The 27,363-nt window shown below is 41.7% G+C and overlaps 1 protein-coding gene and 1 pseudogene across 1 annotated transcript in view; one reads left to right on the plus strand and one right to left on the minus strand.

The window, feature by feature from the left end:
* The window catches only part of LOC130682676 (vasodilator-stimulated phosphoprotein-like), a 179,091-nt gene extending 162,415 nt beyond the window's left edge, over positions 1–16,676 (minus strand). Inside the window, exons 1-2 of the mRNA XM_057497534.1 lie at positions 16,625–16,676; positions 13,978–14,265 (exon numbers count right to left, since the gene is read on the minus strand). Coding sequence (XP_057353517.1) covers positions 13,978–14,265; positions 16,625–16,676 — 340 coding nt within the window. The remainder of the gene's footprint in view (positions 1–13,977; positions 14,266–16,624) is intronic.
* A 6,916-nt stretch (positions 16,677–23,592) lies between these two features.
* The window catches only part of LOC130682564 (interleukin-1 alpha-like), a 43,533-nt pseudogene continuing 39,762 nt past the window's right edge, over positions 23,593–27,363 (plus strand).

Consider the following 27,363-nt stretch of genomic DNA (forward strand, 5'->3'; position numbering starts at 1 on the left):
ACCCAATTTGAGTGCTATGTGCATTATTTTCCTATTGCTGCTGTAACAAATCACCACAAACATAGTGGCTTAAAATAATACTGAATTATTCACTTACATTATGGAGGTGAGAAATCCAACATGGGTCTTACAGGCTAAAATCAAGGTGTCAGCAGAGCTGTATTTCTTCTGGAGATTCTGGAGGAGACTCTCTTTCCTTGCTTTCCCAGCTTTTAGAGGCTACCTGCATTCCTTGATTCATTGCCTCTTGCTTCATCTACAATGTGCATCACTCCAGCCTCTGCTTCCATCCACATCTTTTCTCTGACTCTGATCTTTCTGCTTCTATCTCAAAAGGACCCCTGTGATTACATTGGGCCCAGCTACATAAGAAAGGAAAATCCTCTCATCACAAGATTCTTAACCTAATCACATCTCCAAAATCCCTTTTGTCTTGTAAGGTAACATATTCATAGGTTCCAGAAACTAAGCCATGGGCATCTTTGGAGGGACTGTTATTCAGTCCATACCATTCAAAAAAATTTGGACTGTATCATGTCAGCCAGGAATCAAAACCTCAATGCCTAGCAGGGCCAGGCAGCAAAAGTACTTAAGTGAAGCAGCCTGGGTATTAGACAATAGGCAAGAGTGGAGAAAGTGGCAAATTGGAGACTTAATGCTCTGTCTAAAGGGAATACCAGTTGCTGTGTCACTAAAATAAATGCAAGCTAGTGTTGCCCTATCACAGATTCTTATGGATGTATCATGGTTTACTGAACCAACCCTATTGGAAATTAAGGTTGTTCCCAATTTTACACATTATAAATAATGCCATGATGAACATTCTTGTGCATAAATCATTTTCTATAACTTTGAATGTTTCTCTAGGCTAGATATCTCAAAACAAAATTAACAAACTGAACAGTACTGACATGTTTTTCAAATCCATGAGCCGAATGTCCTGGTGAACCACCAGGCTATGAACACAGTGTCCACAGCATGAATTACTGCCTCTCAAAACATGCTCCTGAAGACAAATGACATTCCTTGAGCTAAAATTTAAAAAAAGAATCAGACTTTGCCTAATTAACCAAATATTAAATGGAGAAAATTTTTCTATTTAAATTTTTTTTTAATCCAATAAATATTTCTTAATCTTAGGAACTGGCGTCTGCTTTCTAATACTGAGCCCTAGCAAGTGTCAAATGAACACTGGGGAACCTAGTATTCATGCAGGACATAAGAAATGTGTTTTCATTAAATAAGTAAATGCTTATTTTGTGGATTATGACCTTAAATGTACTAAATCTAAGGTATTCGAATAAGAGTCCTGGCTTCCAGGTGCTCCTGACATTAAAACAATTTAGAAAGTACCCATATAAATCTTTTGATTCGGCATTCATTTCCTTGAGGTCATAGTATACACTAATCAAAGTAGGGCTACATCCCACAGGAAAGAAGCCAATATAAGAAACAGACCTTTGGGGAGATCAATAAAAGGCAAGAAGCCTCCCGCACTGGCTGATGAGGAGCCAATCAAATGTCCATGCTACTGTCATGTGAGCATCAGCAAGTGCCGCCTGTGGGTGAAAGGAAATGGCCTGTCTAGTATGTTTGGTCTTGAAAGCACTTTAGTAGGTTATAACCAGGAATTATTCCTATAAAAAATGAGATAGAAAAGAATAATGAATTGCATATTGTTTTTGAAATATTTTCCATATATATGACACATATTCATATAGATAGATAGATGATAGATGATGATAGATAGATAGATAGATAGATAGATAGATAGATAGATAGATAGATAGATAGATAGGTAGACTAGATACACACACACACATACTGTGACAAGATGAAACATTGTTTTCTTACTATGGGTCTCAGCCAAAAATATCTCAAATCTACTAACATAATAGAGAGATGTGGTGTGTCATTCCAGGTTCTCCAAGAAGTAGACATTAAGATATAATTAGAGATGCAGGAGATTTATTAGTGGAAACAACTGTGAAAGAGAAAGAGGAAGGGAGCAGGAGAAGGCAGAAATTGTTCTGATGGTGATGCTGGTCTGAGAGCAGGAAAGGGGATTGGGCAGAAAGAGCTAAACTATAGTGGAGGTCTGACACAGTCTTAGCTGGGCTAATGTGGACACCAGAGCAGATTTTTGTCCTTTAGAGCAGTACTATGTTGAGCAGGAATGGTCCAGCAAAAATTACTCCCCAGCCCGGGAAGTACATAGCCTTTGCATGAAAGAGATGGCAGGTTCTGAAACTGGCTTTGGAAGGTCTCCACGAACCACATTTCTTGCAGCTGGTTCTCCTGAAGGGAGATCCTTGGCTGTCACATAGAGGTGAGAGAGGAAAGTTATGTATGTTAGATTTTTCTCTGCAGCATTTGCGTGTTTTACAATTAAGAGTTTGTGCTCTGAAGAGAGACTTCTGGGGTTCAAACTCAGCTCAGAGGCCAGGACTCAAGCGAGGCAAATGAGGCCCCTGGGGCACAAAATTTAAGGAGGCCCTTATTCCCTGAGAGGTGCTTGAATAATCCTGAGTGTTTCCTTAAATATCGTGCCGGGACCTCACCTGAGTCCCAGCCTCACCCAGCTGGGTCATCATCTAGCTGTGCGACCCTGAGCCAGTTATTTACCGTCTGTTCCTCATCCACAGATGGGAATGAGGACTGTTGTAAATATTAAATCAGTTAATGACCTTAAGCACTCTGGAAGTGCTTGCCACATGGTAATGACTATTAAGGGATGACTGCTTATATCATCCTCAGCATTACATTTATATTTAAAATTCAGATTTTCAGGCACCATCCCCCTACCCCAGACAACTTAGATTCAGCAAGTCTGGGTTGGGGTAGAAGAGTGTGTCTTTATAATATGATCTCTTAGCTATTCTCATGTGTCCACAGGCTTGAGAACCACTGTCCAGGCTCTCCTCGCTGAACGCCCCTTACTGCTCTGCCACTCAGCTACTCATTGATCTCACTGCTGTCCATGTAGCATAACCTGGGCAGTGAAGCCAAACTGTGCCAGGTGAGCTCTCAGCCCAAAGAAAACTATGGGGGATGAACCCAAGGGATGCTGGGTATGTTTCACCACACTATGACCTTGCCCAGGTTAAAAACACTCCATCTTGAGCCATCAGAAATAGGTGACCTAAGGTCCTTTCTAACAGGCACACCTAAGTTCTGCCTTACTGTAGTCCCATGTAAATTGAACTCTTCTGCCTTCTCCTCGTAGGTTTTGCACCCTCCCTGAATGACTCTGAAACCACCTTGCTAGAACCTCCTCAAGAATGCAATCACTGGGTTATTCACAGAGCTTCAGATCCCAACAACGAGTGGTTTGGGGAGCAGTACCTTCCTTGTACTCATAGGGATGCTTCAGGTATGGGGCTGTGAATGCTTCCAAGCCGACTGGCCTAGGACCCCCAACGGTGCCTTCGCCACAGCTTTGAAACCTGTCATGCTCAAGGCACAGCCTGTGAGAAGTGCACAGGTGCAATTTCAGTTGGGGTTGGTGAGGGACAGTAGCTTCTGACTGGGATACAGTCCCACCTATGTCAGAAATCGGCTGCAGTGTAATCAACTTTGTGTTGAATGACAGCACCACTCCACAGTTACCTTATGTACTGAAGGGATCTGTTTAATATGGAAAACACAAACTTTTTGGTTTGAGAAACTGAAATGCTCTGCCTGACTCTCAAAGAGGGGTTAAAGTCAGAATAAAAGCCATAATTCTGAACATACACTGAGGAGGAAGTTGCTGGGGCATCTCAACCTGGCCATCAATTCAAGCTGTCAGCCCGCACTCATTACATGTCATGGCATATGCCCAGCACGTATAGCCTCACCAGTGAACCAGTCACCCAACTCCGCAGGCTGGTGCTAGTTGAGGCAGATAATGTGGGTACCACAAGTATTTTTTGCTATTATCCATTGACTACTGACTTACAAACACATTATCTCATTTAACCAGTGTCTGAAACAGGTTAAACGCTTCATAAGGGCTTGTTTATAAGGGTCAAAGCAATAAGATAGATACAAACGGGAATGAGACATATACTCTACTGCTAAGGAACTTTACGATAGTATAATGTGTGACGAAGCAGAAAGTCGATATTGTCCAAGAGATACAATTAAATAATAGGAAGATTTGACAGTTATTTATGGTTCTAGTAGCTAATATTCTCACAGTACTTTTGAGCTATTCTGATAAGAAGGTCTTTATTTGATAAAGAGATAAGGAGATCTCTTGAGAGTTACCAATATTCTCAAGCTGTCATTTTTTGTCTCATTTTATTAGAGCAATAGAGTCTGTGCTGTTGGTCATGAAACTTAGCTGCTTTTGAGCAGAGAAGAGAGCAAAGAACTATTGAAAGCTCTCAGTTTAACTAATTCTCTGAAGTGTGCCAAGACAGAACTTTCTGAATTCTTTTCAAACTAGATAAGCAGCACTAAGCCATCTTGTCCTCTGGTGATCAATTTAATACTTGATAGGACTCTACATCCTGGTATTCAACAACAAAGGATGAAAGGAAGCTGCTGTACACATACATGACTGAGATGATTCCCCTAACCAGTTTATACAACCTGTAATCAAAGCCAGGGCATGAGCCTCTGTAAGTTTAGGGGGTGGAGAGACTTCCTGCTTTATGTAGGGGTCTTATTTATGGATCATGTAGACAATCATTAGGAAGACTGCTTTGCCCTCAAATCTCTCCTGAACAATTGATGCAAATTCCACAATTAGTAACTTTTTTTCTTTATATCCTGCCCTTTCCTCTGTTAAAATCAAGAGTTTGAAAGCTGCATGCAGGAAGTTATAATCAATTTAGTGTAGGTCAATAAACATGTATTGAGTGCCTCCTATGCTAAGCTTAAGATACAGAGCTGAGTAAAATGCTTGTCTTGATTTAAGAACCACATAGTCTAAGCAATGATTTCCTAAAGCCAGCCCAAAGGATTGTGCAAGATTACAGCTGAGATCCTGTTAAATAATAATCCAGATCCCTAAGCTCCATCCCACAGATTCTGATTCATTAGGAGTTCCTCAGGTGATTTTGCTATGCAGTCTGATTTAGGATTCACTTGTCTAGGAAAGGGACAAAGACAACAGTCAAATAAGTTATTTTAATTCCGTGTTATAAATTCTTTAATAGAAGCATCTACAAAGTGCAACAGGGGCAAGCAACTAAGACTGACTGGAAGGATGAAGTGGGAAAACTGTAGAACAGACATGATATTTAGACTTGGCAGTGATGGATGAGTGGAGTTTATTTGGCAGCCAAGGGTGTGAGAGAGAAGGGCATTCCTGACAGAGAGAAAAGCTTGTGTGTGGATGGTAAGACGGAAAGTACTTGGCATGTCCACTGGTCAACCCATAGCCTGCTGTGATTTCAGCATAGACAATGAGCTGTGGAGGGGAGGCAGACTAGTTTTCCATATTAAACACATCCCTTTGTCTAAAGGGCACAAAACTATGAGAGAATTACCTGAGAAGACACAGACAAGCTGATAAAACACATGAAGCTATTAATTTAAATGCAGATTTTCACTCAAATTATTCTTTTTTTTTTTGTAGATAATTATTTTTTATTGAAGGGTAGTTGACACACAGTATTACATTACATTAGTCTCAGGTGTACAACACAGTGATTCAACATTTATATACATGACAATTCTAGGTACCAGCTATCACCATACCAAGTTGTTACAATATTTTGACTATATTCCTTATGCTATACATTACATTACAGTTACTTATTTATTTTACAATTCGAAGTGTGTACTTTTTTTTTTTGTGAGGGCATCTCTTATATTTATTGATCAAATGGTTGTTAACAACAATAAAATTCTGTATAGGGGAGTCAATGCTCAATGCACAATCATTAATCCACCCAAAGCTAATTCTCGTCAGTCTCCAATTTTCTGAAGCATACCGAACAGGTTCTTACATGGAGAACAAATTCTTACATAGTGAATAAGTTACATGGTGAACAGTACAAGGGCAGTCATCACAGAAACTTTTGGTTCCGCTCATGCATTATGAATTATAAACAGTCAGTTCAAATATGAATACTCATTTGATTTTTATTCTTGATTTATATGTGGATACCACATTTCTCTCTTTATTATTATTATTTTTAATAAAATGCTGAAGTGGTAGGTAGATACAAGATAAAGGTAGAAAACATAGTTTAGTGCTGTAAGACAGCAAATGTAGATGATCAGGTGTGTGCCTGTAGACTATGTGTTAATCCAAGCTAGACAAGGGCAATAAAACATCCACGTATGCAGAAGATTTCTCTCAGAACAGGGGGGGTGAGGTTCTAAGCCTCACCTCTGTTGATCCCCAATTTCTCACCTGATGGCCCCACTGCGACTGTGCCTGTCTTAGGTTGTTCCTCCCTTGAGGAATCTTACCCGTCTCTGGCTAACCAGTCATCTTCCGGGGCCATACAGGGAAATGTAGAATTGGTAAGTGAGAGAGAAGCCTTATTGTTTGAAATGGTTAGCTTTTTATTTCTTTGCATATTTATGCCCTGTAGCTTCTATGCCCAGCATTTGTCTTGAGGTATCTTTACCACTTGGAAGAATTATGATACTCGGTAAATTTGATATGAGGCACGAATTCTATTTAAGGGTTGTAATTAGGAAGGAAGAAGAAAAGCTATAGAAGTAGAAGGCGGAAGAAAACATGGGAAGATTGATTATTTCTTTGACATATCTTCTTGTAGAGTAACTTCAGCATGTATAGGTTTTAAAGTACTAATTAAATTGAGCACACACATTAACATAACAGTAGTATAGTTACATAACCAAAGCATACCTGTAATTACCAGTGCTCTCCAGTGAAACCAAGAAAACCAGTTAGGCACCTTAGGCATTTGTGAAAACTTATCTATGATATGGTGGATATTGTCCAACTGAACTTGAACAGTCTGAGAGAAATCAGATAAATTAAAACAACCCATTCCTGGGGACTGTTCACATCCCATATGTTCTTTGAACAGAAAATAGTCTGTGGTTGTAAGATTTTGGAGTGCTACAATCTGCAGTTCTCCTATTTCTTGGTTGAGTTCCAACAGTATAGATCCAGTCAAATTTGTTGTTTTACTGTATGCACAGGCCAGCTTAGATATCTCCTTCTTTATTCCCATGGCAAGTCCAGGAACTGGTCGGATGAGTGCATCTACAGCTGTAGCAGTGCGTGGGTCTTTGTTGGGGTTTTTTGATGATCATCTTCTGGCATGAGTCTTCGAGAGAGTGCTGATGTTTTAAGTTCTTTTTCATATAGTATCTTAGTTCATTTTCAGTGTAGCCCAATTAGGCTTTGATCCTCTGTTAGTCCATTCTTGAGTTCTGTGATTGTGCTGATGTTTTGTTCCTTCAGTTTTTCCTTTGTTCTTATATTCCACAGATGAGTGAAATCATTTGGTATTTCTCTTTCTCTGCTTGGCTTGTTTCACTGAGCATAATATCCTCCAGCTCCATCCATGTTGCTGCAAATGGTTGGATTTGCCCTTTTCTTATGGCTGAGTAGTATTCCATTGTGTATATGTACCACATCTTCTTTATCCATTCATCTATCGATGGACATTTAGGTTGCTTCCAATTCTTGGCTATTGTAAATAGTGCTGTGATAAACATAGGGGTGCACTGATCTTTCTCATACTTGATTGCTTCATTCTTAGGGTAAATTCCTAGGAGTGCAATTCCTGAGTCAAATGGTAAGTCTGTTTTGAGCATTTTGATGTACCTCCATACTGCTTTCCACAATGTTTTAACTAATTTACATTCCCACCAGCAGTGTAGGAGGGTTCCCCTTTCTCCACAGCCTCGCCAACATCTGTTGTTGTTTGTCTTTTGGATGGCAGCCATCCTTACTGGTGTGAGGTGATACGTCATTGTAGTTTAAATTTGCATTTCTCTGATAATTAGCGATGTGGAGCATCTTTTCATGTGTCTGTTGGCCATCTGTATTTCTTTTTTGGAGAACTGTCTGTTCAGTTCCTCTGCCCATTTTCTAATTGGGTTATTTGTTTTTTGTTTGTTGAGGTGTGTGAGCTCTTTATATATTCTGGACGTCAAGCCTTTATCGGATGTGTCATTTTCAAATATATTCTCCCATACTGTAGGGATCCTTTTTGTTCTATTGATGGTGTCTTTTGCTGTACAGAAGCTTTTCAGTTTAATATAGTCCCACTTACTCATTTTTGCTGTTGTTTTCCTTGCCCGGGGAGATTTGAACAAGAAGAGGTCACTCATGTTTATGTCTAAGAGGTTTTTGCCTATGTTTTCTTCCAAGAGTTTAATGGTTTCATGACTTACATTCAGGTCTTTGATCCATTTTGAGTTTAGTTTTGTATATGGGTTTAGACAATGGTCCAGTTTCATTCTCTTACATGTAGCTGTCCAGTTTTGCCAGCACCATCTGTTGAAGAGATTGTCATTTCGCCATTGTATGTCCATGGCTCCTTTATCAAATATTAATTGACCATATATGTCTGGGTTAATGTCTGGATTCTCTAGTCTGTTCCATTGGTCTGTGGATCTGCTCTTGTGCCAGTACCAAATTGTCTTGATTACTATGGCTTTATAGTAGAGCTTGAAGTTGGGAGTGAGATCCCCCCTACTTTATTCTTCTTTCTCAGGATTGCTTTGGCTATTCGGGGTCTTTGGTTGTTCCATATGAATTTTTGAATTATTTGTTCCAGTTCATTGAAGAATGTTCCTGGTAGTTTCATAGGGATTGCATCAAATCTGTATATTGCTTTGGGCAGGATGGCCATTTTGACGATATTAATTCTTCCTAGCCACGAGCATGGGATGAGTTTCCATCTGTTAGTGTCCCCTTTAATTTCTCTTAAGAGTGACTTGTAGTTTTCAGAGTATAAGTCTTTCACTTCTTTGGTTAGGTTTATTCCTAGGTATTTTATTTTTTTTTATGCAATTGTGAATGGAGTTGTTTTCCTGATTTCTCTTTCTGTTGGTTCATTGTTAGTATATAGGAAAGCCACAGATTTCTGTGTGTTGATTTTGTATCCTGCAACTTTGCTGTATTCCGATATCAGTTCTAGTAGTTTTGGGGTGGAGTCTTTAGGGATTTTTATGTACAGTATCATGTCCTCTGCAGATAGTGACAGTTTAACTTCTTCTTTACCAATCTGGATTCCTTGTATTTCTTTGTTTTGTCTGATTGCCGTGGCTAGGACCTCCAGTACTATGTTAAATAACAGTGGAGAGAGTGGGCATCCCTGTCTAGTTCCCGATCTCAGAGGAAATGCTTTCAGCTTCTCGCTGTTCCATATAATGTTGGCTGTGGGTTTATCATAGATGGCCTTTATTATGTTGAGGTACTTGCCCTCTATTCCCATTTTGCTGAGAGTTTTTATCATGAGTGGATGTTGTACTTTGTCAAATGCTTTTTCACCGTCTATGGTGATGATCATGTGGTGTTTGTCTTTCTTTTTGTTGATGTGGTGGATGATGTTGATGGACTTTCGAATGTTGTACCATCCTTGCATCCCTGGGATGAATCCCACTTGGTCATGGTGTATGATCCTTTTGATGTATTTTTGAATTCGGTTTGCTAATATTTTGTTGAGTATTTTTGCATCTACGTTCATCAGGGATATTGGTCTGTAGTTTTCTTTTTTGGTGGTGTCTTTGCCTGGTTTTGGTATTAGGGTGATGTTAGCTTCATAGAATGAGTTTGGGAGTATCCCCTCCTCCTCTATTTTTTGGAAAACTTTAAGGAGAATGGGTATTATGTCTTCCCTGTATGTCTGATAAAATTCCTAGGTAAATCCATCTGGCCTGGGGGTTTTGTTCTTTGGTAGTTTTTTGATTACTGCTTCAATTTCGTTGCTGGTAATTGGTCTGTTTAGATTTTCTGTTTCTTTCTGGGTCAATCTTGGAAGGTTGTATTTTTCTAGGAAGTTGTCCATTTCTCCTAAGTTTCTGAGCTTGTTAGCATATAGGTTTTCATAGTATTCTCTAATAATTCTTTGTATTTCTGTGGGGTCCGTCGTGATTTTTCCTTTCTCGTTTCTTACACTGTTGATTTGTGTTGACTCTCTTTTCCTCTTAATAAGTCTGGCTAGAGGCTTATCTATTTTGTTTATTTTCTCGAAGAACCAGCTCTTGGTTTCATTGATGTTTGCTATTGTTTTATTCTTCTCAATTTTATTTATTTCTTCTCTGATGTTTATTATGTCCCTCCTTCTGCTAACCTTAGGCCTCATTTGTTTTTCTTTTTCCAATTTCGATAATTGTGACATTAGACCATTCATTTGGGATTGTTCTTCCTTTTTTAAATATGCTTGTATTGCTATATACTTTACTCTTAAGACTGCTCTTGCTGTGTCCCACAGAAGTTGGGGCTTAGTGTTGTTGTTTTCATTTGTTTCCATATGTTGCTGGATCTCCATTTTGATTTGGTCATTGATCCATTGATTATTTAGGAGCGTGTTGTTAAGCCTCCATGTGTTTGTGAGCCTCTTTGCTTTCTTTGTACAGTTTATTTCTAGTTTTATGCCTTTGTGGTCTGAAAAGTTGGTTGGTAGGATTTCAATCTTTTGGAATTTTCTGAGGCTCTTTTTGTGGCCTAGTATGTGGTCTATTCTGGAGAATGTTCCATGTGCACTTGAGAAGAATGTATATCCCGCTGCTTTTGGATGTAGAGTTCTATAGATGTCTTTTAGGTCCATCTGCTCTACTGTGTTGTTCAGTGCTTACGTGTCCTTACTTATTTTCTGCCCGGTGGATCTATCCTTTGGGGTGAGTGGTGCGTTGAAGTCTCCTAGAATGAATGCATTGCAGTCTATATCCCCCTTTAGTTCTGTTAGTATTTGTTTCACATATGCTGGTCCTCCTGTGTTGGGTGCATATATATTTAGAATGGTTATATCCTCTTGTTTGACTGAGCCCTTTATCATTATGTAGTGTCCTTCTTTATCTCTTGTTATTTTCTTTGTTTTGAAGTCTATTTTGTCTGATATTAGTACTGCAACCCCTGCTTTCTTCTCACTGTTGTTTGCTTGAAATATGTTTTTCCATCCCTTGACTTTTAGTCTGTATACGTCTTTGGGTTTGAGGTGAGTTTCTTGTAAGCTGCATATAGATGGGTCTTGCTTTTTTATCCATTCTGTTACTCTGTGTCTTTTGATTGGTGCATTCAACCCATTAACATTTAGGGTGACTATTGAAAGATATGTACTTATTGCCATTGCAGGCTTTAAATTCGTGGTTACCAAAGGTTCAAGGTTAGCCTCTTTAGTATCTTACTGCCTAACTTAGCTTGCTTATTGAGCTGTTATATACACTGTCTGGAGATTCTTTTCTTCTCTCCCTTCTTGTTCCTCCTCCTCGATTCTTCATATGTTGGGTGTTTTGTGCTGTGCTCTTTCTAGGAGTGCTCCCATCTAGAGCAGTCCCTGTAAGATGTTCTGTAGAGGTGGTTTGTGGAAAGCAAATTCCCTCAGCTTTTGTTTGTCTGGGAATTGTTTAATCCCACCGTCATATTTGAATGATAGTCGTGCTGGATACAGTATCCTTGGTTCAAGGCCCTTCTGTTTCATTGCATTAAATATATCATGCCATTCTCTTCTGGCCTGTAGGGTTTCTGTTGAGAAGTCTGATGTTAGCCTGATGGGTTTCCCTTTATAGGTGACCTTATTCTCTCTAGCTGCCTTTAAAACTCTTTCCTTGTCCTTGATCTTTGCCATTTTAATTATTATGTGTCTGGTTTTGTCCTTCTTGGACCCTTTCTGTTGGGGGTTTTGTGTATTTCCGTGGTCTGTTCGATTACTTCCTCTCCCAGTTTGGGGAAGTTTTCAGCAATTATTTCTTCTAAGATACTTTCCATCTCTTTTCCTCTCTCTTCTTCTTCTGGGACCCCTATAATACGGATATTGTTCCTATTGGATTGGTCACACAGTTCTCTTAATCTTGTTTCATTCCTGGAGATCCTTTTGTCTCTCTCTGTGTCAGCTTCTATGCGTTCCTGTTCTCTGGTTTCAATTCCATCAATGGCCTCTTGCATCCTATCCATTCTGCTTATAAACCCTTCCAGAGTTTGTTTCATTTCTGCGATCTCCTTTCTGGCATCTGTGATCTCTTTCCGGACTTCATCCCATTTTTCTTGCGTATTTCTCTGCATCTCTGTCAGCATGTTTATGATTCTTATTTTGAATTCTTTGTCAGGAAGACTGGTTAGGTCTTTCTCCTTCTCTGGTGTTGTCTCTGTGATCTTTGTCTGCCTGTAGCTTTGCCTTTTCATGATGATAGGAATAGTTTGCAGAGCTGGGACGAGTGACGGCTGGAGGAACTTCCTTTCTTGTTGGTTTGTGGCCCTCCTCTCCGGGGAGAACAGCGGCCTCTAGTGGCTTGTGCTGGGCACCTGCGCGCAGAGAGGGCTTCTGCTTCCTGCCCGGCTGCTATGGATTTAATCTCCGCTGTTGCTGTGGGTGTGGCCTGGCTCGGGCCTCTGCTCCAAAGTGGTGGAGTCGCGTTGGAGAAGGAGCAGCTGGGAGGCTATTTATCTCCGTAAGGGGCCTCCCTGCTCCCTGCAGCCCAGGGGTTAGGGTGCCCCGAGATCCCCGGATTCCCTACCTCTGGATTAAGTGTCCCGCCCTGCCTCTTTAAGACTTCCAAAAAGCACCCGCCGAAACAAAACAACGACCACCAAAAAAAAAAAAAAAAAAAAAAAATTTTAAATTAAGAAAAAAAAGGTGGTCGCTCGTTTTTCTTTATTCTCCGGTGCCAGCCTCAGGCCTCTGCTCACCGGTCTTGCTCTCCTGTTTCCCTAGTATTGGGGTCCCTATCCCTTTAAGACTACCAAAAAGCGATTGCCAAAACAAAACAGCAAAAAAAAAAAAAAAACGGGCACTTGCTTTTCTGGTGTCCTCCTGCGCCGGGCCACCAGTGCCTGCTCACTGTGCTTGCTGCCTTGTTTCCCTAGTATTGGGGTCCCTATCCCTTTAAGACTTCCAAAAAGCGCTCGCCAAAAGAAAGCAGCAAAAAAGCAAAAAAAAAAAAAAAATGGTCGCGCGCTTTTCTTATGTCCTCCAGCACCCGGCCTCCAGTGTCCGCTCACTCTTCTTGCTGCCCTGTTTCCCTAGCATCCAGGGCCCCCTAAGCACGTACTGTGTCTGCACTCTGGCCCGGATGGCCTCGGCTGGGTGTTCGGCAGTCCTGGGCTCCGTCTCCCTCCCGCTCTGCCTATTCCTCTCCCGACGGGAGCTGGGGGGAGGGGCGCTCGGCTCCCGCTAGGCCGGGGCTTGTATCTTACCCCCTTCGCGAGGCGCTGGGTTCTCTCAGATGCGGATGTGGTCTGGATATTGTCCTGTGTCCTCTGGTCTTTATTCTAGGAAGGGTTGTCTTTGTTGTATTTTCATAGATATATGTTGTTTTGCGAGGAGATTTCCGCTGCTCTACTCACGCCGCCATCTTCCGCCCCTCCCCAACTGCAGTTTCTTGACTGTCAATTTAGGGAGGGTAAATGTTATTAAGTAAATAATAAGTTCCCCCTGAATATTAATCAGTTCGATATCCAAACTGTAAATTAAAAAGAGAGGAAAAGCTTCAAAGAGCTTAATACCTGGTGCATTGACCAGAGCTTGAAAAGTACTTGTTAAAGGTAAACAGACTTTATAATGAAGTAGGATTTTTTCTAATCCCAACACACACTTTCCCATTACCTCATCTCTCTTAGGAGACTTTAGGCTACACTTGGATATGTCACAGTCTGTGGAGCCAAACGCAGTCTCCTCACAGGATGTCTGCTCCCAGGTTCATGCAGGCTTACGTTTCTATGCATTCATTTACTTGGGATGAGAGTGTGGAGGGGACAGAAGGGTGCTAGGAGTAAAGGAAGAGACCGAAAGCAATGTAGCTTTAAGCCTCAAAATCATGGGAAAAATGTAAGCATAGTCTAACATACACACGCGCGCGCGCGCGCACACACACCCACACACACACACCCACATCCACATGCACTGAGCCCAAAATTAAAGCCCCAGAGAGGATATTGCTCATGGGTCTTCTGCCGTTTGGCCAGGGAGTCCTCGTCGCTGATGCCGGCCATCAGGTACCTGAGGCCTGTGATCCAGGTGCGGGCCTCCTCGGGGCTGGAGGTGATGAGGTCCAGGGACTCCATGGGGTTGCCATGGTAGATGGTGAAGCAGCAGCTGGGATCAAAGTTCCCCTTGGCTTGTCTGTGGAATATTTCAGACTGCTGGCCCTCGGTGACTTTGTAAATGGAGTCAGTAAGTACTGTGAGGGAAGTGAACCACAGAGTTACATGGCAGGTGAAGGTATGTGTATGGATTAAGAAAAAAGAAAAGCAGAAGCATCTTAAAAAGAAGTGTGAACTGCCGGGAGCCATGCAACTCAAGCTGTGTAGCAAAGCTCAGGCTGGAGGAAGACTCCCACAAAGCAGGGGCCTTTGCAGCTGGCTCCGCCTATTACCCACCTTGATTTTGTTTTTCTCCATTATACTGTTGGCTTTGCTTTTGCTTGCATTTTTGCCAAAGACTAAGCTAACCTTTGTTAAGGAGCACGGAAAGGAGGAGAACATAAACTTCCCCAAAGCTTTCCAGGACAGTGCTCCTGAAAAACAGAACCTGCAGGGGCCAGATGGCAATCTTGGCACAGAATACCGAAACCTGCAGTCAGTTAGTCAAACACTGATTACCCCATCTCCACCTAAGTAGGAATGCCCCCACCTTGTTTGCAATGCTAGGGAAACTAGTGATGGAGAGTTTTATAGAAATAGAGTTATGAGAGATTACTGAATGGAATAACCCTGTCTGACACTTAATCCATCTTCTCATGTTTTCTTCCCTCTGCTACTTCTATAGTTTTTCTTCTTCCTTCCTAATTACAACCCTTTACTAGAATTTGTGCCTCATATGTGAAATTACCAAGTACCGTAATTCTTCCAAGTGGTAAAGATACCTCAAGACAAGTGCTGGGCATAGAAGCCACGGAGCATAAATCTGCAAAGAAGTGAAAAACTAACCTTTTCAAAGAATATTACTTCTCTCTCACTTACCAGCTTTACATCTCCCTGTATGGCCCCAGAAGATGGCTGGTTAGCCAGAGACGGGTAAGATTCCTCAAGGGAGGAACAACCTAAGACAGGCACAGTCGCAGTGTGGCCATCAGATGAGAAAATGGGGGCCAACAGAGGTGAGGCTTAGAACCTCACCCCCTCCCAGTGTTGAGAGAAATTGTCTACACTCGTGGATGTTTTGTTGCCCTTGTCTAACTTGGATTAATACCTAGTCTATAGGCACAGACCTGATCATCTATGCTTGCCCTCTTACAGCACCAAATCATGCTTTCTATCTTTATCTTGCATCTACCTATGATCGAATAAATATTATGAGGAGATAAAATGTACCCATTGCATTAAAAATATAGATGATGATACCTGCCTAGCTAACTGAAGTAGTGAGTGACTTGTATTTCACCCTGAGCTGATAGACTCCATAGTCACTGCTACATACTGCATGCTCCTACGGTCACATGCAGTACTTAGAAACTGCGTTGCATAGAAACGTAAAACACAATAGAGTACATGTTGCTAGGAAAAAGTTTCGGTCAAGGAACAGAAAAAAAATCACCTAACACTTGGCTAACCATGTATAGATTAGAAGGAAACAGAAATAAAAAAGCTTGCCTATGTTTGTTAATCAAAAGAACAAATAAAAAATAATCATATCCTTGTGCAAAATGGTATAAATAAAGCTATCATCGGCACTTTGTCGAGAGACCACCTTCATCTGACTCTGTGTCCTCTCTCTCCGTGCACTGACTCCGTCTCATCCTTTTGGACTTGACACACCCCCGCTGGACCTGGACTCCGGCAGTGAACAAATTCTGTGAGTTGTGGTAGTAAGTCCAAATGTGAGAGACAAGCCCTATCATTTCCTGCAAGGAGCCTTCTCCACATACCACTTTACGTTCCTGGATGGCCTGGGCAGTATCCTCCCAGACACTGAGTCAGGATAGGTTAAAATGTATGATAGGAATATAGATATGCCCATGAGGGCATGAAGGACGGTAGGAAAAGAGGGCTATGAATACGTTAAAAATATACTTTACATAGTTACACAGGGAAAACAAAGGCCCAGAGCCAACTTTGGTGTTCTACAATGTGCGTAAGATGACAGCTGAAAATTGAAAGTAAAAGCATTTGGTGGAAACCGAATAGCATAGTTAAATTAAATGTGGCTGGTGTTTACAGAGAGAAGGCTGCCATGATGAAGGTAAGGCAGCACTCAGCAAGGCGGAGAGGAACAAGGGGCAGCCGGGGGAAGGGGCACACAGATGCGGAGACCTAAGGCCCACCCCAGGGGCACTGAGCAGACCGTTTACGCCGGGCTGGAAAGCTCAAGCGCGGGCAAAGGGACCCAGAGCCAGAGCAGTAGGCAGAGGCTGGGGAGAGTCTGGGGTGACAGACCACAGGGGGGTGCCCCTCAGGTGGTGGAGCGACGTTGCAAGTTTTGATCAGAGAAGCCCTGGCAGGGATGGCTACTTTACACTAAAATGGTATGTGTTGTCTGTCTGCTTCTCTGTTTTTAAGCATGAATTAGAAGTGCTGCAACCTGACTGGCTGCCTATATACACCATCCACTCTGAGTTGCTGGCAGGGTCTGATTTTCTTCCCGTATCCTCATTCCTACATGTCTCACAGGAAGATGAGCCTCTGCCCAGCTCTGGGGCAAGGTCTGGCAGGTCTAAGCCATTGGCGTGGCCCCATTCCTATTTTTTAAATTGAGTTAGATGGGGGAATGTAACCCAGTTCAAACCAGGGAGACATGGGGCAGTCAACTTTGAGGGAAGGATCCGAAAAGGGGCCCTCTCCTAAAAAGGAAGCACCAGAAATGCAGGCCCCTTTCTGCGTCCTCACTGTCCTGTCAGCTGTGAGAGAACAGCTAAAGCCTCTGCGCTGCCTTGGCTACACCACCAACCCACAGGGACAGAGCCAGACAGGACTGCAGAGTCAGCGTGCCCAGCCTCGGGCTACCATCTCTGAGTTTCTTGGTAGTGAAGTAGAAATTTGTTTATCATGTAAGCCTCATTTAGTGGGGCCTTCTGTTACTTGAAGAGGAAGCATCTTAACTGATAAAAGCAGAGAGACTATCAAAATGAAGATTGGTTAGGGGACTTCCCAATGGGCCATCAGAAAGGTGAAGAGACCCTGGACCAAGGGAGTTCCTGTGAAAACAGGAAGGAAGGAGATAAAAAGACCCAACATGGACCCGGTGCTGAGTATAAACGTGTGGGAGAGAGGCTCTAAGGAGGAGTTCCATCAAACCTTGATATTAAAGAAGATTTTGTCGACTCACTAATCAATTAACTGTGTTCAGAATATGGCAATACATCTGAAAGTCCACTGAATGTATGATATCCTTCGCCTTTTATATGAAAATAAAGGGAGTCAGGCTATAAAGCCTCTATTTCAACAACAACAAAAAATCATGTCTCCAACACAGGGGAAATTACATAATTAATTATATGGACAAGAAAACTTTTATGGATTTAAATTTCCCAAAGAAATTAAAAAGCAAAAGGACCATCATTTATTCAGTCTCTGCACCTTTTTTAACAACTGATTTCAAAACTTGCAAAATTATGGAAGTTCCACAGATCTGAAGCTCCCACAGAGCCAACTCGATATAACCCATGTGTTACTATGTCAAGCCAAGCAAAGAATTCAAAGGTTGGTCTTACTTTTTGTCTTCTCGCTCTTCCTAGAGGGTCTCCATCACAGGCAGGTCTGGTGCTCATCCAGGTAAAAGAGCCGCACAAGCCCTTTGGTACCACGTTTCAGTTTGATCATCTGCGTCCCAGACTGCATTACACTCATGCATCTTTCAACTGCAAAAGAGATTAGAGCACATTCAGCTCTCATACAATGCACATGCTCACTGGGGTTTAGAAACTTTACTGCCTAATAAAACCTCTGACTCTAAGGACCAGAGACATTTAGTAAAGGTAACCTGGAAAGAGAGTTGCTAAGGCATTAATTCATCAGACAAAGCCAGTAAACAAATCACAGGTTGATATAAAATTCTACTTCGTAATCGATGCATAACTGTTGCTCCATCTTTTGTTCCCACTGGTAATATATTTTTTGGTATGAGACAAAAAACCATTTGATACTTTGATTTAAGTGCCTTAGGAGTGCACGAGAACACATTGGTAAACCTCTGTCACTCACGGGTGTAGTCCACTGCAAAGGCTGGCCCCGTGGTGGTCGTCTGGCCCCATGGTGCTACCTTGACTGGGATCTGCCATAGCGGTCTCGGTGCCTTGCTTATCGTCCATTTTGGCCACCTCTGTGACAGGCCCCTCCACAGACACCAGCTCCCAGAGGAAGAGGACAAGACATTTTCCACCTCCTAGAACTGGTAGAGACTCAGAAAATAAATTGATTCACTAAATACTGAGAGTCTCTTAGTTTTTTTGTTAGGATATGGGATACAGTGTGAATAAGATTTTGTTCAATAGAAATGTATAGTTATCTAGGACATTAAACATGTAGCAACTGTAAGACAGTGGGTTAATTACAATAAAAGGATTAAGTGCAATGGGAATATAGAGGGGAGAGACTGAGGAAGGCCTCACTGAGGAGACAGCATCTGGGCTAGGTGGTGAGAGGATTTCACTAAAATGAGCAAAGGACAGCCCAGGTATCAGGAAATGTATGTACAAAAGGCACAGAGCTTGTACATGTGCCATGGAGAGGCAGCCTCTGCTGTGTGAGGGTGTAGTGTGAAAGGGTGTGGAATTCGTATGTTCACTTCCAACAAATATTTATGTGATACCTGCTAAGTTGAAGGCACTGTTGTGGGAAGTAGGAGCAGAGGACAGTTCTTGCTCCTCCATCCTCTGCATTCTAGCTGGGGAGAGAGAATGAAGTGAGTACATGGAATGTCGTGACGATAAGTGCTTTGGAGAGCACCAAACAGGATGGAGAAGGGAGGGAGTGTGCTGGGTGGTCAGGGAAGGTGTATGAAGATGTTGTTTGAGCACAGCCTTAAAGGAAATGAGGAACCCAGCCACTGGGTATTAGAGGGGTAGTGGAAAAGTGTCCTAAAGCAGAGGGAATAGTAGTACAAAGCCTCTGAGGCACGACTATGCCTAGTTTGAGGACTAGTAAGGAAGTCAGTGTGGCTGGAGTAGGGAGGGAGCACTGAATTTAGAGCAGTAGAAAATGGGATCAGAGAGGCTGGCAGGGGGTAGGAGGGAGGTGGGTCATGCGGGCCCTTGTAATTCATAGTTTGGATCCTTGTGGAATTACAGGTCAGTTGGAGACACAGATTGATATCTGTTTGTAAAGAGTTCTAAATGCTATGCTCAGAGTGTGGCCATTACCGTATGCTAAAGAAGACTTTTAAGCAATGGAGAACCCAACCAAGTTTACATTTAGGAAAGATAACATCTTCCAAATGGAGGAGCAATTGAAATAGTAGTGATTAGAAGTAGGGAGGTAGTAATCCAGACAGGACAAAAACAAGTCCTTTCTCACGAGGCACCAGCTAGTCACAGACCTATGCTTTGCAGGCGTAAATAAAAATCTACAGTTTTGAAATTTTAATTTCTATATAATGTTTTTAAATGATGGCCTAAGAAATACTGTGGCATACTTGGAGAAATCTTAGACTTGATTCTAGACTTTGTTCTGTTTGCCTGCTGTGTAGCTTAGACTTACGTATTTCCAAGTCTTGCTTTTCATCACAAAATAGGGGCAGAGCTGTTCATCTGGGTACTTGCCGGGGCACAGGGGCCTGTGGCGTGCGGGGAGCAGGCAGTGAGAGGAGGAGTGGAAGCACCTTGGGGCCTTGAAGGGAGTGCTACAGAAGCTGTTCTTTTTATTTAGAGGGCATCTCTCATATTTATTGATCAAATGGTTGTTAACAACAATAAAATTCTGTATAGGGGACTCAATGCACAATCATTAATCAACCCCAAGCCTAATTCTCAACAGTCTCCAATCTTCTGAAGCATAACGAACAAGTTCTTACATGGTGAACAAGTTCTTACATAGGGAATAAGTTCTTACATGGTGAACAGTGCAAGGGCAGTCATCACAGAAACTTTCGGTTTTGATCACGCATCATGAACTATAAACAATCAAGTCAGATATGATTATTCATTTGATTTTTATACTTGATTTATATGTGAATCCCACATTTCTCCCTTATTATTATTGGGAGCTGTTCTTTTTAATAACTCAGCATCAAAAGTGAATGCCTCCCATTTGTGTCACTCAAAACCAAATTTCATTCTTCTTCTAGCCTGTTTTTTTTTTTCCACTCCCTTTTCCTGTACTTAAATCAATCACTGATGGGCACTCTCTATGAAGACATACGGGTTTATCTCAATATGGTTAAGCTGTTCGGACCTGACCAGGCCTTCTCCTGTCTATACCCTTGCGTCTAACTGGGGGCTCTTCACGGTTTCCCAGAGATAGTGAATTTTGACTTGGTATTAGATAATTCTTTATAGTATGTTCCTAAACACAAAATCACATTCCTCTTCAGAGTTACTCCTTTTCGGGGTAGTGGTAGTGTTGTGTGACTAAGGAATGTCACTCTCCAGAAAGGCGCATCACTTGTTGGTAGTGTGTCAACATGACTTTAACTCTATTCCCTGTTGTACAGACAAACTTATTGGCATCCACTCTGCCCATGGTGTGAACAGGACTGGCTACCTCATCTGCAGGTGAGTTGCCAACCTCGAGAGGCAGACCCTGTTCCAGTTGTTTGGTTTACAATAGTAATGTAAGCTGGTTGCAGAAAATCAGCGTAGAAGCTTATGAAGGAGAAAGGAATCTTACCCCACCCAGAGATACCACCGGCAATCCTTTAACCTGTTTTTTCAGACTTTAAAAATGCAGACATACGTATATAGGTGTACTTTAATGGTATGATATTTATTTACTTATTTATTTTGAGAAGGGATTTTATTTTTTATTTTTATTTAAAAATTTTTAATTGAAGTATAGTTGACATACTAATTTCAGGTTAATGGTATAATATTTAGACATCCTGTTTTATAATTTAGTGTATGGCAGATGTCTTCGTATGAAAGTCTTTGGAGACCTCATTCTTTTTTAAAGTTGCATTGCTCCTTTGCTTACTGATGAACATAAGAAAGTCATAAGTTGTTGATATTATAAAATATTGAAGTAATGAATATTCCTGTATGAACATCTTTGAATACATATATACTATCTTCTCAGAGACAATTTCACTCAGAATGGAATTTCTGAATCAGAGCAACCCTTGTGTTTTTGTGGATGTTGCTGCACTGTGCCAATTTATGTTCATTCAGAAAATATGTATTAGGCATCTTCTTTGTGTAAGCACTGTGCTGGGTGCTGGCAAAAAGACTTGTGAGACTTTGTGGGCAGAGAGACTTGACCAGCCTTCTCTGAATCCTACCAGTCTAGGGAGGGACTAGATACTCGAGAATCACATAGTTGCCTGTAGAATTACAACCCAAACAAGTGTGGACAGGTATATCTACATGTGAAAACTTATATCCATGTGTGGAAACATATCTATCTCTATCTACTTGTGGAAACATATCTATCTGTCAATTTTTCGTAAACTTAAATCTATCTATGTGTGTAAACTTATATCTATCTATATCTATCTATATGAGGAAACATCTATCTACATGTGGAAACTTCTATCTATCTATATCTATCTGTCTACATGTGGAAACATATCTATCTATCTACATATGGAAACATATCTATCTATCTACATGTGGAAACTTATATCTATCTACATGTGGAAACTTATCTATCTATATCTATCAGTGTGTGGAAACATATCTATTTATCTACAGCTGGTAACCAAAGTGACACCAATAATCCTATCAGCACTTACATTATTATATAGCCATAGGAGTCAGCAATTTCCATTTCCTTCTCCCTTTCAATGAAAAACTGTATTTTCCCCAAGGAGGTGTATTTGGCAGCATTCTCACGCTCTTGTTGAGCCTGCCTCTTCATAGCTTCCCGCTCTGGCCTCTCCTCTTCTGTGATGGGCTCTGACACTTCTGGCCCAAGGATGTCAGATATCCTCCATGGACGTGGTATAAAGTAGTAGACTTCTTGGTTTACATATGGGCTTTTAGGCTTGGGTAGAGGCTTGTTCTGGGGCACGGAAGTGGGAATGGGCTCCTGGTGGAGAGAAGTGCAAGGTAATGTTCTGAAGGGTACAGGTCTAGAAGCAGCAGACTGGGTAACACTAGGCTGGGTAGACTTGGTCAGGTCTGGTTGGGTTGAGTTGGTTGAGACTGGACCCAGAGACGAGCAGGCAGGATCTGTTAAAGATGCAGGGGCTTGCTGGGATGAATCTACTGCAGTAGACAGAGCTGCATTTGTAGAGCCAGGCTCGGTAGAGGACGCCAAAGCTGGCTGGTCTGAGGCCGGAGACCGTCGCCTATGAGGAACTCGGTGAACTGGAGACCTTTCCTCCATCAGAAAAGTCAAAGGCAGCAACTTGAGCTTCCCAGGAGGTGGCAGTTCATTCTGAGATGGAGATGGACACTCTTTTTTGACACTGCCATCTGGCTTCTGGGCGTTGGCATGGGTTTTCTGAGGCCTTTTACCCTCACATAGAGTTCTCAGCCGTGGTTTGGTGGCTGGGAGTGGCTGGGGGTCTTTGGGGTTCCTTGAATTTCCGAAGTCCTGGTAAGAAGATAATCGTGGTTTCTTATCAATCCTCTTCCCCAGTGCATGAAAAACCTGCACAGACTCCAGCATGTGCATGCCTAGCCTGCTTAGAGGTGTTTCGAAGTTCTCTTGGCTGAGCTCAGGTTCATCTTTCTTCCGCTTCATCCTGGGAATGGTTGGCTTTTTTTATGCTTTGACTTTGTTTCCAGACTGCTCACCCTCTTCAGCTTTCTTGGAGTTCCTTTTTCTGGTTCTTGTGGTCTTCTCCTGTGCACAGCTCCTAGTTTTTCTGGTCCTCCTTGGTGCAGTTATTGGAGATTTGTGTCTGGAACGCTTGGACTTGTTCGCAGGAGCCTCATCACCATCTGCAACATTGCAGATACTCATGTCTCCCTCCCGTACCTCAGGAGCACCACTGAGAGGCTCAGAGGCTTCATGACTGTTCTTCCTTGCCTGACCAGAAGACCTCTTTTTTGCACATGACCTTTTCTGCACCTGGTTTAATTCGGTGGCTCTGGTATCTTGGGTTTTGCTCACCTTGGGACCTTTGGACTGAATAAAGTTTTTCAAGGAACTGAAGAACTGAGGAAGGTGACTGTCTCCTGCCTGGTCAGCAATATTTGCAAAACTGCGGTTCGATTCGTTCTCATTTACAAGTGTGCTTTGTTCCTCAAGGCTCAGGCTCTTCTTCCCCAGATCAGTGTTTTCAGAATGAGGCTGCTTCTCTCGGTTGAGGGGATCAGTGCAGACCTGGAGATGGTGAGTATCAGGGATGTGTATAGGCAGTAGTACATCATCTTGGTTTTCTGCTGTGATCTGGGAGGCATCCAGAGGCTTCAGAAGCTTGTTTTTACTATCCTCCAAATTGTTATTCTGTGTTTGTTCCTGATTTTTAGCTGGAGGAAGTGCCAAGGGATTACCAGAACTGTACACTGAAGCTGTCACTGAAATGACCCCAGCCTCAGGTGGTGGGTTATTCTCAAGTGTCTGGCTGTGTGGATGTTGTGGAAGACAAAATATCTGGTTTGGAGGCTGCAAACCCCGGAAAGTCTCCATCACTACAAAGGAACAAGGAAGAAGTCAGTCTTTAGTAAGTTAGATGCTTCTAGGCGCAACACAGACACCATGCACTGCTCAACATTGACAACACTTTTCTACTAGTTCTTAAGAGTCATGGGCAGCACCCTGTGCTAGGAGATAGAGGAGGCAGCTGTTCTAGTTCTTACTGCTGATCATTTGATGTCACTGTTGCTTGGTTTCCTTTGTACTTCATAGGATTTTTATAAGTCAAATAAAACATTAAAAATGATTTTTAAAATATGAAATGTTTTACAAGGCCTAGCAGTCTTATATGTAGTCTTCAATAATCCTCTCTGCTTCCCTGAGAAGTTAAGCACACCTCACCCCATAGACTAAGAGAGAGAATGGAGTTCTTCCTGATGAAATATATAAGCAAGGACAGATTCATACCCTGCTTGTTTTTGACAAGATCCCAGAACAAAAGGTCTTAAATCCTGGTGTCAATTAAGAAAGTGAGGGAAAGTTAAACTGATACTAGCACAATAAGTGAAATGCCTTCCAAAAATCAGGACTAGATCAGGAAACTGGAGTTCCTTGCAGTGTGGGAGTGTGCAGGGGGACTGATGAGCTAGGGCCGTGAAAAGGATGGTATCCCTTGGCACGCTCTGTCTGCATGTGGCATAGATGGCCATCACAGTGTCCTGCCTTCCCACCTCCATTAGGTCTGAAAATGAAGAGCACTGAGAGAGAGTGGTGGTTATTGAAGTCTCAGGACTTGAACTCTACCTATTTGACCTTTCTTTTGAATGCTGACCTTATTCCTCTCCACACTTGCTGTTTGCACTCACCTTGAAAACGTGTTTCTGTGATGGTTTGAGCAGACACATAGTAGTAGATTCCAGATGTGGAGACTGGTGGTTGGGTACCTGTGGGCTGAATCTCTTGCAGTACCGTCAGTTCTGGTCGAGGGGCAGAGGCCCTACTTCCTGTATTTGTCACAGAGCCATAGGATTGCCAGCAGGGGCAAGTTTTCCAGATCGCAGAGTCCCCATTGCGCCTTGATTGTAATAATATATCTGGCTCCCTTGCTGGTAAGGATGTGACAGACTATGTCCCTGATTTATAATCTGGGATGGTGTTCCCTGAACAAGCCTGCCAGGAAGTGATGGATACACAGGGACCATGTAGTTGGCATACGAAGTCTGAGCATACTGCGTTGCCGTGCACATGGCTCTGTTCTGGTTAGTGACCGTCATAGTGAAGTCTCCGACTGAAGTGGAGATCTGGCGCTGGCTGGTAACTGCAGACAACATAGTTGTGCTGGGATGTTGGTAAAGGTAGGCAGTACCCATGAGTGGCTGGAAAGAGGTGCCAGAGGCTGATGGCGGCAGCCATGTCGAACTGGCAGTGGGAGCAGAGACTCTGGAGAAATCGCAGCCTCTTCCTGTTAAGGAAGAAGCTGCATGGCTCACCACAGGAGCAGGGCGCTGCAGAGAATGTGAAGTTCCAAGTAAAGATGGATTTTGGAAATTTTCTGTAGGGGAAAAAAATCAGGTTGAAAATTCTGTATCAGAGTAGCAGCATTACCTTAAAGTTGCTGCTATTGAAAGACTGTACTACCAACTCACTGGAGATAACAAGAATCAGTCCGTTTCTGCTGGTTCTCAGTGCTGGAGCAGTTTGGTATCCTTCAGTACTCACTGCCCGTGCTCCCAGCTTGGGAAGATGTGCAGAAGACCCAGGAGAGGGGTTCCTCATCATTCTCTAGGGGAGAAGCAGCCTTCTCCCTGCCCTTCCTCCCTAGAGCCTGCATTACTATCTTCTCCTGTGCTATTTCCTAGAATTGAAGCATTTTAGAACTGGGAGGTCCCTCAAGAACTTCTAATATTCTTGTTTTACAAGTGAGGAAACTGAGGCTTAGAGAGGTCAGATGGGCTTGTTCGAGTTCTCCCATTATGTTAGTGTCATTACCAGGTTACAGGACCCTAAGTATCCTGACTTCCTGGCAGGACTCTACTCTGAGCATTACACTGCCCAATACCAGGAGAAATAGAACTTTTCATATGGCCCTCCCACCGTTTTTTTGGTCCATTGGAAAATAGCACAGCTGCTCCCATTGTAATCCTCAGTGTCTCATTTTGTTTGTGCAGTTCACATGCTCTTACCCAGAGTTCATGTATACCTTAGTCCAGTTGGTAAATTTAAAGGGTCATTCTTACCCTCTTCAAGCATGTTTCTGATCCTCCCTCAAAATGACTACCTGAGAGTGAGTTTCTCAAAAAGTGCTTTTTCAGAGAAAAAAGTTACTTAAACTCTGTGAGCTTTAGGTTATTCATCTATAAAGAGGTTATAATAGTAACAATAATGACAGTAAAAATTCATACATGGATAAAAGTGATATTACATATGATTTATATAGAGGAAAATATACATTCTGGAAAGATAATGAGAAAAATTATGAAAAATGTATCACAAAACTAAAAAAGAAATGTGGAGATACTAATAGAAACTGGGGTATGTATGGAGCAAGCATTAAGCATAAGTTTACTATTAAATGGAGTTCTGTATCATGTGTGCAAAACTATGAAAGTGAATATTGCCTACTGTATGTTAGTGAGTACTACTAACCAAAAAACAACCCACAGTAGGTGATTTTGAATGAATTCCTAGACAGTACATTCAGACAGAGAAGATAAAAGGTAAAAAGTTGCATAAACAGCAGCAAAATGCAATAAATATGCAAGTACAGGTAGCTACAATTTTTGTAGAAAAATATTTCAGTAAAAACTGAGGCAAAGCAGAGAGCAAGGTACTAAGTATAAAGGAATTCCATTATTGTGCTCTTTCATAGCTGTCTGAATATTAGCCAGCAAGTAAGATATATCAAGCCTAGTAGAAATATATACATTTCAATTAATATAATCACATAAGAGAAAAGAACACTTAACAAGTACCATGAAGGTTTTAATATTTATCTTAAAACCTACATCATAATCTTTAACATCCAGGAAAATGTCATCTCCAAAGCCCAGAAAAACCATCATGGTTAGAATTAAATTTAATTTTTATAATTTAGGAAAACCCAAAGGACTCCACAAAATTTTATTAGATAAATGTGGAATTAAAGTTGTGGGGCTTGATTTTTCCTTCTTAGAATAGCTAATAACTAAAAGCAGATAATGGGTGTTTATTAGTGTGCTCTCTGTATTAGGAAGAAAATAACTAAAGATAAAAAGCAGTCTTGACTTGGAACTTACTTATCACAAAAGCAGTTAGCCCTGATTCAAGTGAGGAGATAAAATTTTTTAAAAAGACTTTATTTTTAATAGGCAAAAAATCTACATAGTTTAAAAATGAGATTGACATAAAATAGTGAAAATTCTGTTTCCTTCACTCTCCTAGATAACCATTTTAGTTTCTTGTTTATAGGAAGCATGATTTCTAAAACATACTTCTAAAATGTTTATATTCAAAACTGTAAGATGTCATCTGTGCTTCAGAGAGGCAACAGGAAAAAAACAAACAGTTGTGTATGCCTTCTGACAAGCTCCTTGTTTCTGATATGTGATCCCCTATCTGGCCTTACTTTCCTTCTTAGTCTACTCATGAAAGCGTTTACCTAAATCAACTGTGTTCTGCTCTGTTTT

This window comes from Manis pentadactyla, chromosome 2, assembly GCF_030020395.1.
Source record: "Manis pentadactyla isolate mManPen7 chromosome 2, mManPen7.hap1, whole genome shotgun sequence".
Classification (NCBI taxonomy): domain Eukaryota; kingdom Metazoa; phylum Chordata; class Mammalia; order Pholidota; family Manidae; genus Manis; species Manis pentadactyla.